Below are 19,714 nucleotides of genomic sequence, written 5' to 3' on the forward strand. Positions count from 1 at the left end.
AGACGCAAGAGAGAAGAAAGAGTTTCCAGAAAAATTAGTAGGATAAGCCGTTTTGTTGCAGAATTGCGACGTCATTTTCGAATGGACGGATCCATTCTTGCGTCATTTATTGTATGAGTTGAGGAAGGTAAATTAATAAAGCCAAATTAGCATCGTGTCATACCTAATGCTTGGCGCTTGAGACTACTATTAATTTAACATCCACATAGTATGTCCTGCTTGAAGTCCGAACTAAAGATTTGCTTTAGTCTCACCCTAGCTGTCTAAGAGGGTTACCGTCTCTTTAGTTCGTGAGGTTCCGCAAAAAATCTTAAAACTTTGCATAATAGGTTTCCATTACATCAAAGTAAGATGTTCAGTGCACTTAACACGACAGAAGTCCCTCGGCGGGAGGCGTAGAGACTAAGTATCAAGTGACCAACGGAATCACTTAAAATTTAGGCTATAAAACGTTCTTGCTCACCAAAGAACCACATCGATTATGTATTTTATCCAAAATACCACTTCGAGGACGTGGGGCAGGGAATGTTTGAGCCATAAATGTCATCCGTAAAGTTGGCATTCGACATCATTATTTTATTTTTTTGGTAATTCTTACTGTTGTGCGTGATGATCTATGAGGTTGTGCTCACGAAATGCAAGAGGTAAAGAAGGATTCATTGCGTACATAAGTCTGTTCGGCCTTCAATATCCCTTCAGAGTTACCAGAAGTTCGAGAAGTGAAGTACACCTGTTTGTAATTTTGAACAAATATCCTCCCGTTTTTTAGTCCAGAGTGTACTCTTATCACTTGGCGATGATATAACAGGAACATCCCGAGTTGGTTTTCATGCAAATTGGCATAAAAAATCCAAGAATGCATACATGCCCTTACGGTAGTGGAGGAATACCCACACCAGAAGAATTATGGACTGATGTTGCTGAAATACGTGCCGTTATCACGAAAAACTGATATTATCTGCGCCATAACGTAAAAGTTGTAATTGAATTTAAGTAACAGCACCTAGCTGCCTTTGTTTAGATGATATTAGTTAATTTGGCGGAAAATAACTTCAGAAACATTTTCACCTCTGAAGTAATGGCTAATAAGTTTTGGAGAGGAGGTTAATAGAAATTAGGGTGAACCTCTCAAAGAGTACTCTAAAAAGGGTATATTCGCATATCATATATCCGTTCGCAAAATGCGCATGCGTGGGAGTTGAATTACTTTTCAGCGCTGCACGAATCAAGGTGGCAGACACCTCCAAGGCGGGCCAAGTCCCATAGGTGTTAGGACTCATGCTATGATCTTCGCCGATCATAAAAGTGTTAGGATTAATAATTAAGGTGGTTTTCCGTTGCCTTCCTCAATAGTGTTTTTAACGTGAGCATCAAGCAATGGGCGCACTTGGGTCAGACGCATTTGCAGCCGCCTCACTGAGGAACAGACGCTGCGCGGACTTTCGTCCGGTTCGTAACCTTCGACATATAAGACCCCAAGAGGAGAAATTATCATTGCTTCCGCCAGCACAGCTCTAGGGGTTATCGTCACACACAAGCCCTTCTGCGCAACACGAACCTGTGAGGACTCTCAGGGTACTGTACAGTTGTAGCCGGGGAAACCGTAATCTCAGGATAAGCCCCGGTTATCCTGGATTGCTACGCATAGTTGCGAAACTAGGAACGAACGTCGGCGTTCAAGCCCACCGGGTTCGGCCACAAAATAAAAAAAAGGAAAATCAATGTAAGGATAGAGGAAACTCGGTGAAAGCTACGCGCAGGCGTCGACCGTTTGTATTGTTGTTTGCGGTGGCGTTCGTCAACCTTGCCCGACGGATTGCGTCACTCGGAAGTAAGCAAGGACGGACGTGCGAGGGCTCAACAAAACACGGAAAGAAAAAGGTGCGAGGAGGGAGCTGAAGAGGGCCCTCTATTCACCTTCTCTTCCCCCCTCTGCTCCCGCCCTGTCATTCGTAGGCCACGTTCCGCGTGGGGGAACTTCCCGACACGCCGCTGGTCCTGGTCGTACAATCCATTGGAGATCCCTTCCTGTTTCGGCAACGTCACTCAGTCGAATTGTCTTTCAACTATAATTGCAACCATTATTAGGGAGGAGGGAATATTTCGGAAGAAAAAACACATAGAAAAGGTTTTTTATTTAGAAAAAGTTTTGCTACGCTTCTGTTTAGAATTTTGTAAGGGCTTTGCTCTCATTATGATAAATTAAAATCACTCACTGAATTTTCATGCTTCATTTATCTTGACCAACCATGGTTTCGGCATGATGTCATTTTCAAGGTGTTTAGGAACCTTAAAATACCATGCGGTTGCAAAAAATAGCCAGTTACATTAATTAAGAATTTCAAATAACTGAGTGATTTTACGATAAATGTAAAATATTTCAAAAGTAACTCCTGATGCTATTTCTTACATCTTTATACTCCCTCTCTGGTGTAGGTTGGAGGCTTTTGAGATTTGGAGGTTTTTTGAGAATTACTTTGGGAAAAATAGCTTTTACAAGGAGGAGGGAGTGGATGACAGGGACATTGAGTAAGGATTTTAAGAGAAAGGTTTATAAAACTTTGATATTGAATGCAGAATTGCATGGTGTGTAAATATGGTCATTGAAGGAGAATGATTGGTGTAGGTTGGAGGTTTTTCAGGTTGAGAGTTAATCTTCTAATCCCTAATTCTCTATGCTCCTAATCCCTTATGCTCACTAATCCTTAGATCATATCATATAATCCAACTATAGACATGAATGTTGAATGGTCTATATATGAATTTTATCTGTTATTTACAACGTGAAATTCCATCAGCTATATGGACATGTTTAAAAAGTAATAACACACTGACATGCACAACTCGTCATTATTATTTCAATCCAAAGGCCATCCACTCTTCTTCCCAATGCCAACAACCTGGATAACCCTGGTGGGTCTTCAATCAAGCATATCCCTCTCCAATTGGCCTGTGTCTGTCTAAACTCTACCTTTTTTGAAAACTCTTGGTTAGATTGCCCAAAGATTACTTCTATTGACTGTAATTAGCTCTTTGCTCAAGCAGGATGCCTTATGACATTAGGGTGGTGTAGGGTAATAGTCATGATATGGTAACTGTTCTGTGATTTCAGAAGAAAGTCACAAGATTTTTAGCTGATGCGAAATTTGATGATCACCGTAAACCCCTATTAATTAAAGAAGTAATAATGTGTAAAATAAATTTGTACATTTTGAAGTAATGCTCTAAACAAAGACAAACATTGTTGATTGCAGTGGAGGGGGATGACACCTACGATAACAATGCAAGGAAAAGTCATTGCACTGACACTTTGTAGACTCAGGAAAACAATGGAATGAACGGAACAGTGTAAAACTATTTAAAAATTGCCTGAATTTACACAAAATGAATCGTTTGCAAGACTACAAAGTTAATTGAGTACATGGCTTATTTATGACCTGCTTTTTTGCTGAAAGGGGAACTAGAATGAAATCAGTTGGCTTGAAAGAAAACTGGAATTTTTATACATTAGTCTGCAAAACTTCATCTTTATATCTTAATAAGGTCTATAAATGTTTGAAATGTTTCTGTGGCAACTGAAATTCATTCATGCTATTATTTTGTATTGCATGTCTCTTGATCACAATTTTGTGTTGCCCTCACTTCTGTCCCATCCTTTACAATTATGTTCCCAACATATCTTATCAAGGCATACTCAATCTATCTGGTTCTTGGCCTCTTCATTATCCATATTGCCTTTTCCCCTCATCTGTCACTTCAACCAACCATTTCAACTTCAGCATCTGCTCCTAAAATTCCAATGTTCCCATAAAATTTTAAAAACTAATTACTCAAAATATTTATCAGAGGGAATCATCCAACGTTAATTCATTCTAGGTTGAAATATTTTCAGCAGGAACATCATGCCATTATTGCAAAAAAATGTTATGTGGAGTCCCCCTGGAGAAAATTTTAGATGAATGATTGAAGGGAATTTCTGACAATTTTCCCAGTGTTATTCACTAAAGCAAGCATTCTTCTAGAATGATTAATTGCACGTTAATTTGTCAATTGTGGTTCATTATGATGGAGAGGAAGTTGCTAATTCTCACCCCCTCATCAATTCTTTTTTCTGATATTTTTACAGCCCTGAAGGGCCTTGGCTCAAAGGCTGAATCTTTGCTGGATAAGAAGAAGAAGGAAGTTGAGCAGCTGGTCGATGATAAGAGCAAAAAAACAGCAGACCTCTTGGAAGAGCAAGCCAAGAAAACAGGGGAAGCTCTTGAGGAAGCTGGAAAGGAAGTGGTTGGAACACTAGCTGGTGCAGCTACTGATGTAAGACCCTGAACTTGGCCGTATTGCTTTGACTCTGTTTAACTGAATGGTGGTCCTAAAGCCTCAATAAAATTTACATGGTTGTGTGATGATTCAGTGGTTCTTAAACATTTGGTTTCACATTCCTTGGGGAAATATATAGGGTGTAAAAGGAGGTCTGAGGTATTACTTTGTTGGAAACCATAGACAGTGATGTATTAATTGATTGATTATCTATTATGAAAATGGTATGGACATAAATGGTTGCATTGGTGGAAAAAAGGTAAGTGTTGAAATTATAAAAAAACTCTAAGGAGATATCATTTAGAAATGCAGGCATTAAAGGTGGATATGAGAAAAACAAATTTGCATGTTTCTGCAGATTTATTTGTAACGTACAATGCATTTCAGTTCATCGAACAATCTTCCAGTACAAGGCAAGATTCAACTTGTCATACATTATATTTATCCCTTCCTGGACTTTCAACTTGAAATTGTAAAATTAAATATGAATGATCTTTTAAATGAAAATATTTTTACATACCACTCTCCTCTCCTCAGAATCCCATTTCCACGGCTAACAGTGAAACTCCCTCTCTCCTACTGACTCCACCCTTTGCGTATTTCCAATCTAACCACCCCCTACCCTTAATTCTCAGTATGTGTCGAACAACCTTTCCCTGATAATGTCCTCCTTAGAATCACTTATACCTCATCCCTCAACCTGCCTCTATCCCTTCCATATCCCCTTCCCGCTTAAGCCTTCTTTATTCTTCCCTCCTTCCTACCACCATGGATACCAGCATGGACCTGTCATCGTCCTCTTCAAAATTGACCACAAATGCTTATATTCTCCCCCCTCTCTTTACCTCTCCATTTCTTTAGTTTCTCTGCTCCTTTGGGCTTTCTATATTTCCCCTGTTTGTCCTTGCCTACCTTACTCCTCACTCTTTTCTCCCCCTCCCTTCCTCAAACAGGTATAAATATGGTGTATCACAAATTGAATCTTGTCTTGTACCTGAAGACGGTTTGATGAACTGAAACACATTGTACATGACAAATAAATCTGGGGAAAAGTGCAAATGTTGTTTTTCTCATAATGACGAACTTCCACTACATCTCACCTGACTGTTGAATATATGAAAGATGGATATTACAGCAGCCTCCAAATTGAGTTCAAATTCCACCTTGGTGTAGACTTTTGATATGAGGTAGTGGGCTTTCTTGAATTTCCTCAATTGTGATAACCAATATAAATTTAGTTTAGAATTTTCTCTTAGATTACAGTGTTCATCCATCTTAATTTTTCCATGCGTAATATGGTGATGTTGGATTTTTTTGTTATTTACTAATGAATAATATTTTTCATCATCAACAAAATATATTGTCATCATCAGGCTTTTATGATATTGATGGTCATTAATGGAAATAAAATATCACAAAACTTGGGATGAAAAGGACAATTTCAATTAAGCAGTTGCTTAGATGTTGTGAAATGATTTCCAATTTATGTCGCTTAAGTATATGAAAATGAATACCAATCCTGCAATTATATGCAAAAAATCATAGAAAATATTAGCAGAAATCTAAGAGATACTGACTATCATATAAAAAAATTACCTAAATGGGTAGACAGGTGAATGATTTCCATACTGACAGGGATGATGGATTTGAATTTCACTCTTACTCAAGCCTGTGAGGTTCTTTGACTGGCAATAATATATGCTTCTCATTATGCTTGCAGGTGAAGTCAACGGCAGAGAAGGAATTGGCTGACAGTCTAGCTGCTGCTGAGCGTGAGCTTGATGAACAGGCCACAGCTGCTGGCAAGAAAGTGGACAGCACAATTTCAGCTGGACAGCAGAAGGTTGAGGGCACAGTGGATGCCGTTTCAAAAGCAGTAGACAGCAAGCTGCAGGAAGCAGACAAGTTTCTGGATGATAAAAGGAACGACGTGAAGGATGCCATTGTGGAATCGGGGAAGAAGATTGGTGAGGGGAAAGATGCTGCTCTGGCAAAGGCAACTGGAGCACTAAAATGTGAGTACAGGGCATTAGAAGGCTCTTTGTGCAATTGATCACAGATGATGCAAGACAGCATGAAGAAATGTAGCATGTGTATCAATTCCATTATGGAAAGGACAATTGGTTAGACCATACCAAGAAAGTTAATCTTAAAAAAAAAATGCAGGCAATAAATATCTTGTATGTAGAAGTGTGATGGGCATACATACATGGGGCAGTGAAATTATTGTTGGTAATTAGACACTTAATGTATTTTCCACTCAGTTTAGTATGACAAATTACAGTAGCAGTAATAACAGTAGTTATTTGCAGAGGCGACCAACAGCCAAGGTCATTTGCATTATTAGGGATGGGTGGGTGATTTGGCAAGGGGTACGATGTTCAGGGAATGAGTTAAGGAAGGCCTGCTCTTAATGAAAGGCAGCAGGGGCCTACAGTTTAACATCCCATCTAATGGACTGGGTACTCCACTTGAGGTGCTCTTCAACATAGTACACCAAGTAGGGATCAGGATATTACTAAAAAATCCTGCCATATCCAGGGTTTAAACCTAGGCTATCAAGATGGGAAGTTAGTTAACCTGGTGATATACTATTGCAATCCCTGGGAACAATTACGAGATATAATTACCATCAATGAATAGGATATCATGCTATTTCACAAATAAAAATGAGGAGTTATTTACAATGAAATCATGTTCACTGGAGATGATAGCCACAGATGAATTTATTACTTATATGCAGGATGTTTTGTTTTGTTCACTGGAAATAATTTGTTTGCTTATCATCATTTTGATGTTCAATAAAAACAATCATTATGAATTAACAGAAATAAAACTTCATAAGCTTAAATAATTACATCCTGTTTTATAAAACTTATTTTATTACAATTCATTAATTCATTACATTCATCAATTGCTTTAAGATTGTCTGTTTTGTCCCATTGGACTTCTTTGCTGGAAACTTGCTCAAACATTTTTTCTACCTTAAAAATCATCGTATTCTAAAATTCTTCTATTGAATTCAAGGATTCTTTTAGGAAACACATCCTTTATATGACTTACTGACACTTTCTTAAAGCGGTCACAGATTGTGAAACTGCAAATTTGTGCATTCCTATCCAATGAAATAGGTAATTGGGAAGAAAAATTCTCCATTCCCATTCTCTCTTCATTCACTTTATTGGCTACAGGAATGAATGCTTTCTGGGTCCCCTATTGGCAAAGGACTCCCATTTTGCTGTTTCATTTTTAGGAGTTTGGATGATATGTTAATTCAGTAGTTAAATATATTATTTACTAGTTGAGTACATTAGAATAAATCATATTAACGTATAATTGACTATTTCAGGCTCATCAGTGTTGCAGTGGAGAGTACCTACCCTCTCTAAAAATAAAGTACTTGTAGTTATGAGCAATTTTTAACATGGTATGTAAACAACATATGACCACCATATATGGTGAAATGTGCCATAACAGCTAATAGGCATACTTTGTAGTGCAGGGTTACTCAAATAGTCTGTGCTTCTTGGCCAGACTCCGTTAGGTCACCCACATGACTCTTCAAAAGGAGAGGAGTATGGTACCAGGGCTATCACAAACAATGCTGAACCCTGTGCGACCCTAAATGAAAGGGGACAATATGAGAGAAAGAAGCTCAAGTCAAGTTGACTCAAGTTTAGCCCTCGGGCCACTGGGTGAAATGCAAATACGGGATCATGTTAGGGTGACAGAAGATCAAGGAGGAAGGATAAGGCATCAGGGTTCTTATCCTCAACATTTCAAGCCTAAGATTGGTTTGATTTTCTGAGCCATCTATTCTTTTTCCCTTTTCAGTGTTAATTCCATCTCACCCCCTCATAGATTTTTTTTTATTTTGCATCCTTCTTAATTTGTCCTCTTTAGTAATGTTTTGGTCTACCATTGTGAGATCATCCCTTCAATTTTCCTTTTACTATGTTTCAAACTAATCCTCCATTGTGCCTCAGGGTGCATATCCAATCCATCTAGTTCTTTCTTTGCCATAGGGCTCTGTCCATAGAGAGTTTTCCGTTTTTGCTCCTCTCTATACTAATCCCTCATTCCTCATTTGGCCTTTCCATTTAATCTTCAGCATTCGTTTCCAGTTCCATGTAGCAAAGACCTCTTTGTTCTTTGCTGGTCTACTTTTCTCATGGTCCATGTATCTGATTCATAGAGTGCCATGCTCCATATGAGCGTTTAGATATACTACTTTCTTGATTGCAACCTCAGGTGTGCTTCGAACAAAGCAGTTGCCTCTTCTTTATGAATGCCTTCTTAGCTTGAGCTATTCTTTGCTTAATATTGGCCAAACTTCTTCCATCCCAAGTTATACTGCTGCTGTCCAGGTGGGCGAAGGATTCCACTTGCTCCAGTTTCACTTCTGGAGCTGAGATATCTTCCTTAAGATTTTCTCTCCCATTCACAAGGTCATTATTTTTCTTCTTGCTGATATCATGTTATATTCCCTAAGTGCTTGGTCCATAAATTTCAGAATTGCTTGCTGTTCCTCTCACATTTCTGCTACAACTGCAATGCTATCTGAGAACTGGAGCATGTTTATTTATTTGACCTTCACCTTGTCTTATTTAATACACAATTTCTGGGGTTTCTTCAATTTCACAAATGCTCTATATAATGGCTTGTTTATGTGTATAATTTTTTCAACCACTACTCTGAAGTTGGGTAATGCTTCTCTTGTTCCTTAGTTTTCCTGAATCCAAATAGGTTTTCGATGAGGCTCTCTTCTATTTTCCCTTTAACATATCCATAGGCTAATTACCCGAGTAAGTATTTTTGATGCGAGAGACACCACACTCAATTTCTTTTGCATTGATCTGTCTGTGTCTGTTTCTTTGGCTCTCTAATCATCGTACTCTTCTCAAATTCCTCTGGAAATTTTCCAATATTATAGCTGTGTTTGATTATTCCAAAGAGGATGTTCTTCCCTTTGACCTCAAATGCCTGGATTATTTCTGTTCATTTTGTTAACTCCTGGTACCATGTTGTTCTTCAGGTGTTTCTTGGCTCTGTCAAATATGTTGAGCAGTATTCCTGACCCATTTGTCTTCTTCTATCATTATGTATTCTCTAACTAGGTCACTTTCAAGTGATTTAGGTCCTTAATAAAGTATTTCAATATATTCCATATATCTCTTCCCAATGTCATCATGTTCCATTAGTATCTGTCTATTAGCATCTTCGAAGATGTGGGATTTTGTTTTTCTTTCTCTCGATAGTCTCCTCAACAGTTTATTAGCTGATTACTTGTTTTCCTTTTGTGCATCTCGATTAATTTCCTCACAGCAGCTTTCTATCCTCTCTTCTTTTACCTTTTTGCCCTCTAACATGGCTTGTTCTCACAACGTTTAAAAAAATGCTTTCATTTCTTTGATTCTTGTAATTTATTCTTGCCCTTATGGGTTTTCTTATTTGAGCTGTTGTCCATGACTGCTATGATTTTGGCATCATACTCATGAGTAGCTCATCTGCTGCTTCAGTAATTATAAAATTTACTTCCTCATTTCATCCTTCTACGCTAGTCACAAGGTTGCTCTACTTTTCAAAATAAGGTAACATAATTGCAAATTTCAGGATATTTTGGGGGATTATTTCAAATCCCAAGGAGTGGGAAAATTTCTCTCAGGGTAGAGTACAATTTACTCCAAAACTCAAAGAAATACCATGTTGAAAATTGTCCCATGGCACTAAATTCTTTTATAATACAACTGATTTATTTAAATCAAAAGTTACTTTTGTACTTATGTGATTATGTAAAGGATATTTATTTTCTCCTTTTATTTATCTAGAATTTTTATTCTTACTACCTGAATATTGTATGTATACATCAAATGTATCAAAAAAATTTCAAATTCCAAGGTGATTGGGTATGTGCCAGCAAGTTGGTACACATAATAATGATTCATTTCAATTGATAGAGATAACTTGGACTGATATTCTTGCTATCTATTTTGAACTACATACAATATAAATGAGCAAATTGCATATTTTATTATAGGTTTACAGAGTGACCAATGATTGGCGATTGAGATTCAATGAAATGTTCTCGCAAGAATTTGCTCCATCGGTGGAAGCTAGACGGCTAAGATTGTTAATTTTAAACTCATAGGATACTTAACCACCTTTGATAATAAATAGAGTTTATATTACCTAAATAATATGCAGGCCATTATATGTTCATATATATTTTTTTAAATCGACAGGGTGGTCATGTCGTAATATATTTGTAATTATTTCCTATAGTTTATTCAGACTAAATGAGTCAAATACCATAAATAGCAATGCCTCTAATGGATTACTGTGTCTTGAGCACGCTTGAAAAGACAATAATTCATTTCAATCTGTTGCACTCAATGCTTCTACAAGTGTGGGCATAAGTGGTTTTAATATTTATGAGAATTAAATCTTTGGATGGTGTACTGCACACCTGAGCAGTGTGGTACAGCCTCACTTTCAGAATGCTTCTGAGAATATATAGCATAGCAATTCTTTGACCTTAGAATGCCCAATTATCTCATAGAATGTGTTGATATTTGCAGTTCAGGCATAGACGTGTCCAACAATCTGCATTAATGTCCACAAGGTATTTTCTAGAGCAGTTCCAATGCCATGTCTCAAGTGCCTTCTAATCAAAATCAAAAATAATTGGTGCTTATGAAATTTTGTGTATCATCATGGAGAGGCTATTCATCATTTCCTTGAAAAGTATAATAAAAAGTATTACTGGAGAGTATAATAATATATGGCACTCTATACTTGACATTACAAAGAAAACAGGAGAAAGTATTGCTACGTAGCCATGAATCATGTAATTTTTCTATCCAAATACTATAAAAGTAACATCATAATTAAGTTGTTTTTGTACTAATTGTTTTTGGGCAATTTTGAAGTACTCATCTTCTGGTGGATATTGTGGTTCCATTTCATGCACATTAATGGAAGGAGATACTTTGATTGTATGTAAAAATCCTAATTAGCATGAATGCCTTCATTTTTTATTGTGTAGACTGTCAAAATTAATACAGGTATGAAGTACTGCTGAATGCATACTTTATCTGGACAAATATAACATAAAAAATCATCTAAGAAATTAACCCAGGTAAAAATTTCAGTTAATATAAAGTGACAGATCAGCCAAAGATTTCTGCTTGTTTAATATCAGTCTTTTAATTGCCATAATAGCATGTAGACAGACAATAGTATGGTTTAATTACTGATTGACACATGAACTAATTAAATATAAATTTCTTAGGGTTCCATGTAGAGATCAAGGGTAGACAATCTTATTTTCATTGAGCAGTTTCTTATGCAAGTTTTTAGTTATTTATTGTTATGAAATCATGCAGTTTCATTTAGTTAATTATTTGTAAATTCAAAGTAACTTTTGGTCATCTAGTAGTAAGGTATTTATATGATAAGTAGTAAGTGTTATGAGCTTTCTATTACAAGTTTGTGATTTGTAAAAATGAATACTATAATTTTCTTTCTCTTTATATATGCTGATTTCTTTGTCTGTCTAGCTGTAAAGTCTCTTTTTGAGTTTTTATTACATTGATTTTTGAATTAAACAATTAATTTTTTATTGCTCCTTTCTCTCTGTTGCTGTTTGTAGTGGAATAACCAGCAGGACACTGATGGTGAAGTAGCACCAATGGGTGCCAGCTCAGGCCGCCCATCTTGTTATGACGGGTCAGGATTTTGTATTTGATTTTTATTTTTTAATTAAATTTATGGTTACTCAAGAATTTATATGTTTTCATATAGAAGGTTTTGTCATATGGTAATAGTGATGAGGAAATGAAATGCAAGAACTATGTGGGTAAATTATTGTCAAAATTATTAACATTTCTTATAATTACATCTTTTTTCAGATTTGAATATTTAATCAATATGTCCTACCTATTTCTTAATCAGTTTCTAACCTTCATGTACTTCATTGCTTGCAATGGCATAGTCAGGTCTAGATCGACATGGGTCAAGCCTAACCTATTGTCAGCCATGGTATTATTTTAAAATGTGTTGCATCTATAAACATATTCTTTGATTGATGTATAAACATGGGATATAACTATACTCAAAAGTCATTAAGTGCACTGAATGTAATAGATTTTTTCTGGTGAAATGTGCGCTAGAGATAATTCTGGTTTAGTCATCTGCAGGATTGCTAGGCTGACTGTGCTCCTAGTTGTTTATTGATAGAAAATGAAGAGGTATGAAAAATGAAAGTGTTTTACGATTCATGTTTCATGATTTTTTGTTTATAATATGATAATTCACTAAACATGGTGAAGCAATAATAAATGATCTGTGTAATACCACATTTGTATGGCATTTTTATTGAAATTTTTTTTTGTAGAAATGACTCATTACTGTCATCATTCAAGAGAGTTGTATTTAGTTACTGGCCAGGCAGAAAAACCAAAAACATAGAAACTCTATGGAAAATAAATCAATCATTGATGGTGAACTTATGAGGGTGGAATTTAAAAAAATTATGTTAATGGCTAATTATGGAAAGGTTTACTCTGTATTTCTCATTTTGCTCTCTAACATTGTAGCACTTGAAAGGAATATAGAAAGAAATGCTTTCATTAAGAATTATATCCAGTTACCTATATTTATAACAGAAAAAGGGATATAAAAATTCATGGCCAATAAATTGGCTAGTACAAGGATTATTAAATATAAAACGTAACTGGATACTCAACTGCTGCTAATTGCTTCACCAATGCTGGATGAGTCATAGTCTGATTGGGATGATTAAAAATAGATATTAATTATAACACTAACTGCAATGTATAAGTTAACATTATAATATGAGTATTATTATGATAACATTCATTAACATAATTTTCATGTCTAAGGTTGGAGCTTATTAACCACTTATTTCTTACTCAGACATGAAGGCTTTGACTTCATTTGACATTTTTCCTTACATGTACACTATATAATAGAAATATGAAATTTATTAATTGATATTATGGAATATATCCTCACCACTGGGCATATTTTTTCTGTCTGCAGGTTGTTGGTGAACTGATAATATATACCCTGTGACAATTTGAAATGTCTCAAAGTCAAGAGATGGCAATCAAGATTCTTTAGATGTCTTTATTTTACCTCAACAACTGAAATGATGAATTCTACCTAATATATATATATATATATATATATATGTATTTGTATTCATTGTGTACTAAGTACCTACTTCCTCACTATTTTCTGAATTGAAATAATGCATAGGTATTTCAATGATATCGTCTGTTTGGAGATATCATTTACCAATACATTATGTATCCTCCAAATTCATTGAAATATTGTCCATAGTAAGGTAACATTCCTCCTCAGGTTTAATAATAATAAAAATACATTTTATTTGTCCAGCGATCAAGTAGGTGCAACTGCTAAACTTGATATGGGACACATCAGGGGAAAGTAACAAAATACATACAATGGATACAAGACACATATCAGACATTATTAAGAAATTCAGCAATTGGATAAAACATTTTTAATTTTAAGAACCTAAGCAGATTGACTTTAAATGCAGCCACACTTTAATGGGCCTTAATCTCAGCTGGGAGTTTATTATAAAGTTGAAGGCCCATAAAATTTGGGCCAGCAATTGCATTTTTCGTGCGTGCATGTAAAATGTGCAGTCACTCATTCTGACTTGTAGAATATTTATGGATACCGCAATGAAATGAAAAATATAAATACATTGCACTGGCAATAGATCCAATTTTTTAAACAGGATGTCAAGGGGCATCATGTTTAGCTAAAGTCATGAGCCGAATGGCTGTTTTTTTGACCCTGAAAATAGCCAAGGCCTTAGATGATGAACCCCAGTAAAGGATACTATAGGCAATAAGAGAATAAAATTCTCCATAGTGTAGTGCACCAAGAATATTTACTGTTAGGAAAGAAATTAACCTACATAGAATGCCTTCTCAAATATTTTGCTTAATTGGCTCAGCAGAGAAATTGGACAGTAGGAGTTAAAGTCATGTCTATCACCCTTGTTTTTATAAAGTGGTTTGACTTTTGATACCTTCAGAGGGGATGGAAACACTCCCAACGGAAAGATTCATTAATGAGAAAATGAAGAGGCTGCATAATTAAGTCAATAGATTGCTTAATAATGTAACTGGGAATCCCATCAAAACTAGAGCTTCGTTTCGTATTCAGTCTAATAGACAGTTATCAAAAAATAGCACATATTTGTGTAGGTTTTTGTATTTCTAGCAATCAAGTACCTTCCAGGTAACTAACCAGTGAATATTAGTAAGAATCCTGAATAAATGGATTGGTGATGTTATAAAGAACAAAGGTTAAGGCTGTGCATAATTAGAATATGAAGACATTTCTTTGAACTAACTTAAGTAATTCATATCATTGATTAGGTTCATTATTATCAGACCCTATGTCCCTCATTAATAAAAAGGTTACTCTGCAATGTATCATCTCAGAACTTGAAATGAAATCAAGCCCATTTCAATTGTCTTTTGGGTAGAGTTAATTTTTTACCAGGTGAAAGTGACACCACCTTTTGCTGTTAAAACCAAAAATGACCCATAGAGCCATTGACTTAGATAATTCAAACATTTTTTTCGATTTTACATTTATACTATTGTGTGAAAATGACTGAATATGTGTTTTGAAAACTTGATATTGTGCCACCAGGGATATTTAAGAAGAACAGTGTTTTCTTAGTTTTTAGTTTCTTTTTTATTTTCATATCTTTACATGAACAGTGAAGAACAAGGGTGTACAAGTTGTTTTAAGTCAATTGAAATCCTATTAGGAGATGGCATTTTTCAATATTTTGCACTAGTGTGGCTGATAATTATGCAAACTTTTATTTTCACTAACTCTTGTATCACAAAGAAACTAGATGCTAGTTAGTCACATTGTCCCATTTCCGTTGAGTATACTAAATCCACATGTCTGGGTAAAGAATGCACTAAGAAAGCACTTATACGGACAACATTCTGAATTAATTGATTGAAAGTACTCCACAATTTCGGATTTAAAAAATATTCTTTCTTTTATCAGTTCAAATTCTTATCAATTATATTGAAGTTAATTTAGCAAAATACTAATTCTGTTTTAAATAACGATTAGTTCTCCCTATTGACTGGTAAAACATAATTCATGATTGACTTTGGGATGATATTTTTACCATTATTATTTCATTCATACTCAGAAACTGCAGGGTATTTCATTAATAAAAGTATATAAATTACAGTGTTGATTACTTATGCCATTATTGATCTGCAAATGAAAAAATATGCCTTTTTAATGTATTACTGCTTCCAGTTTTGCATCTAGCAGAAAACTTCTTCCATTCATCAAACACATTAATATTATAGTATCCATGCATATTATAGTTCATCCAAGTCAGCACCAGTTATTAGTGCAAATAATTTGGTAGTAGATACTATACTATACTATACTAGTATAAATGATTAAATCTTGAATGAATTACTAACAAAAAATGAATTGGTAGTAATTCAGTCAAAACTAAATAATTTTAATGCATGTGATGTGCAGTATTTAAAACAATGAAATTTAGGATATTTGATACTTTTTGAAACATTTAATCTGTAAAAGGTGTTCAGATGTTTTGAAAATACAGAAAGGTTTGATGAAACTTATTGAGTATGCACGGTGTTACCTCTGCCTACCTCAAAGTACTTCTTAAAAATTAATTACTCGATTTAGATAAAGTTTCTTGATTGGTTTATGTTGGATAATTCAGGTTATCCACAAGTAAAGATACCCTCTATGCCTTGGAATCAGGTGGAAAAAACATGAAAACTATGTACCTGGTCAAGGATTTAAACAATAATTAGGTATGGGAATTCTAGTGTTGCTCCAAAGTAGATTTGAAAGTTGGTGTCAGCCTTGACCTCTTGAAACTATTCTTGCATCAGTTTGCGAAACTCATAAACTCAGAAACATGTTTGTAAGTCTGTTTAACAAAAGTGACACATTGTGAACTAGGGAAAATAAACCACTATTTCACATAATGTGCAGACTCACTTTGAAAAAAATTTAGTGACAGTTTAAATGTTACAATTAATAGTGAATATTTTCCTGTTCATGTACAAGCATGAGTTGACTGTAAATTGGGCTCCTTTTTGTTTACAACGGGGATAAAATCCAGGGAGTTTTTGTGCCAAATCCTTCTCCTGCAAAATCACAATAGAGTCATCAGTTTGGGTAAAAATGGGATAGAGGAGACATTTCACATTGGTATTTTTTACCTTAACTGGATTGGCTTGATATTAAAGAGCTGAAAGTCCTGATTATAAAGAAATTTTTCCTAATGGAGATATCTAGAAGTCCAAATTATTATCTCTGAGGAGGAGTTGTGAACAGAGGCTTCACAGTGCAGAACTCGGATTTAAGTTTCTTAATTGTGCAGTTGACATAGTTGTCCGTTTGCATGTAAAAATGGTCTCTCTTGTTACTCCCACAATTTTTGTTAATGTGCATGATGTAACCACTACACTAATATTTAGGTTATACACTCACTTGGGCATAGCAACATGTGAATTGTCCATACAGTAGTAGGTCTGCCATTCTAATGATTTAATTTCCCTTTTGTTTTTCCAGTCTAATTTCATCAAAATGCAAAACTGGCTGTGCAAACTGAGTCCATCAATGCATGAATTCATCTGGCCTTTTTCACTATCCTCACCAGTAAACGGCCTTCTGCTCTCTTTCTCTCTCGTAAGCTACATTTCAGCTTCACTTCCACTCATCCCCTCTCTCCCTTATCACTTAGCCCTCGTTCCCCATGCTGAACCCTCTCTCAGTTCCCATGACATTGGCTGGACACACCCAACTGCAGCAAATCAATGCCCAAGAATGTGATGCGGCATAGGACCACAGCCAATGAGTAGACTGAGATGGCAGACATAGTTAGAGAAAGATAGAAAGCCATTTGTGTGTGTGCACTTACAGCAGCTCAAGCCTCGTCCACATGCAGCATACAGGTGCCTTTTGGTAGAAAACTAACTATCCACCACCACCTCAAAAGTGAACTAAAAAAATAATTGCATCGATGTTTAAAAAAAATTGATGCAAAGTCATTTAAAAATAAAGAAAAAAATATACATATATAAAATGATAAATTTTAGAAACTGAGACGGCATCGCATAGGTACCATTGCTGTCTATAAATCTGTCTAAATATATTTACAATTTGTATTCTAGAATTAAAGTTTTTCTCGTTTTTTTCAAACTTGTGGAAGTCAATTGTGCCTACTTATTGCTGTCCTGTTGCTGGAATTTGTGTCAACTTTTGAGAACATTCAAAAGAGTATATTTTTGCATTTATTCCATTTTTGTAGTTGGTAGCTATTATTTTGCTAAATATGATTATTGAAAGGTTTGATGTAATATTTGGGCAGTGTCCTTAGCAAGCTTTTGATGAAAGTAATTTGTAATTCAAAAATAGCTCTATGTTCAAAATTGTTCAATGTAGAATATAAATAATAGGCATTTCCTAAGAAGAAAAGTAAAATATTGCAGAAATGTTCAGTAAATTGTTAAGTATTTGATGTGCAATTTTCATAAAATATTGCTTTTGGAGTAAAGCACACTGGTAACTGCCAAATGGTTCCTCACACAAAATTATGCATAAGAAATCTTACATGTACAAAAAATGTTTCCGTCAAAGCAACAGTACATATTTTTGTGGAATGAAAAAAACTGCAAATTTTTTTAATTATTTTATGCCTAAGAAATTTTTCATTCTTATTGTAACATCAAAAAGGAAATAAAAAATGTCATATAAGACACAGATGGCAATTTTATTTTGATACAATTGATTACGAGGTGATCTCCAGATTTTTCTTGGTTGCCCTCCTGTTCTCTAAATCCCTAAATGGAGGCATATTTTGATGAATCTCTGAATGGTGATGTGCAACTCCCACAAAGGAGTATTAATGAATATTGAGAATTTTTTTAATCTAATAATTTTAGGTGAAAAAATAAAATCAAAACTAAATCTGCTCTGGTAGCTGAAAACCTAAAATATTTAGAATGCTGAAAGCATTATTTATTGCAAAGGATATGATAAATGTGAATTATCATTGAAAAAATTCAATCAAGAAATTTTATTGAAGTGTTGCCTCATATTAAAATAAATATTTGAAAAGGGTAATGTTATTAATGAGAGTGTCCATTAAAATGCAAAAAAATAATTGGAATAAAAGAGAGTGAAGTGATTACCAACCATAGTTTGCTTCAGTCATCATAAAATTCCAAAACTTTCATATAGTCTTAAAAGTAATGAAAAAGATTCAAATTCAAAGAAGCTTAACTAGTCTCTAAAGAAAGCCATAAACTCCAAAGACTCATTTGTGAAGCCATGGAAATAGTCAAGGAACCCAAAAATGTCATCAAGGAAGACAGGTACATTTGTTCCAGCTCCTGGAAATGTGTTTTAGCCAAAAAATCTGAGTCTGCCAATCATAATGCACCTTCTCAGATGAGAGGCCTATAATATATATGACAAGCAAAAACAAACATCAACTCTTCTGACCTGAAGATGCCTTCTGTAATGCCAGCAAACTGTTATCCAAGAAAATGGATCCATGTGGAAGAAATATCAGAAGATTTGAATCTTTAATAATAAGTGGTGTAAATATAAAAGTATCATCTCTTAACATTTATTTAAATCCCCATACCCTCATCATGAATGAACAAACCTGTGGGAGTTAACAGAAGATGCCTGATGATCTGTTTTCAATAACACTGCACTAGTAAATTAGCATTCTAATTACAAAATGTATATTTCACAGCTCCTATGTCTATCAAGAGTTAACAGTAAAAAATGAATACCACAGCGGTAAAAACAATAATTCAAAATATTTTCCAATATATGAATGGAAGATGAACTCACAAGGTAGAGTTACTCCACCTGCTCTTCAAGAAACTTCCCTGGCGATAAATAATTGTTGAAATAAAAGAAATATTTGTTTCAATTGCATCTTATTCACCAGCATATCCTTGCGATTGATCAGAGATAAGCAATCTTGAAAGAGCATTTGGGTCAACAGTGTGAACAAATATATGTAGAAGACAATAATCAGGTAAGTGAAAGGTGGTAGATGAGCCTATCTACTAAGGGAGACAGGTGGCTAGTTCCACGATTTGTGTGAAATTGAGCTGGTGGTGGGGGAAAGTAACAAATGCAATGCAATATGTGTACAAAAAAGTAATAAAATGTGCTGAATTCAGGTTTGCCACGATTAGTTAATTTTCATGAGTCTGCTTATCATTTGACAGACAATATATCCAGGAAGAAAATAACGTTTTTATCATCATCTAAAATATCTCTTTGG

At 35.0% G+C, this 19,714-nt stretch overlaps 1 protein-coding gene across 2 annotated transcripts in view; it reads left to right on the top strand.

Annotated features, from left to right (window-relative positions):
- Positions 1-18,168, top strand: part of LOC139692615 (uncharacterized) — a 66,855-nt gene extending 48,687 nt beyond the window's left edge. The window contains exons 2-5 of one of the 2 annotated variants that reach the window (XR_011701769.1): positions 4,127-4,314; positions 6,038-6,332; positions 11,969-12,045; positions 16,978-18,168. Coding sequence is in view for 1 of the 2 variants with exons in the window: in XM_071590909.1 (XP_071447010.1) it covers positions 4,127-4,314; positions 6,038-6,332; positions 16,978-16,982 (488 nt within the window). In the remaining variant the exon portion in view is untranslated. The remainder of the gene's footprint in view (positions 1-4,126; positions 4,315-6,037; positions 6,333-11,968; positions 12,046-16,977) is intronic. The other variant, XM_071590909.1, reaches the window with a different exon arrangement.
- The last annotated feature ends 1,546 nt before the right edge of the window (positions 18,169-19,714 follow it).

Source organism: Hetaerina americana, unplaced genomic scaffold (assembly GCF_022747635.1).
Source record: "Hetaerina americana unplaced genomic scaffold, ioHetAmer1.1.p SCAF_4, whole genome shotgun sequence".
In the NCBI taxonomy this organism is placed as follows: domain Eukaryota; kingdom Metazoa; phylum Arthropoda; class Insecta; order Odonata; family Calopterygidae; genus Hetaerina; species Hetaerina americana.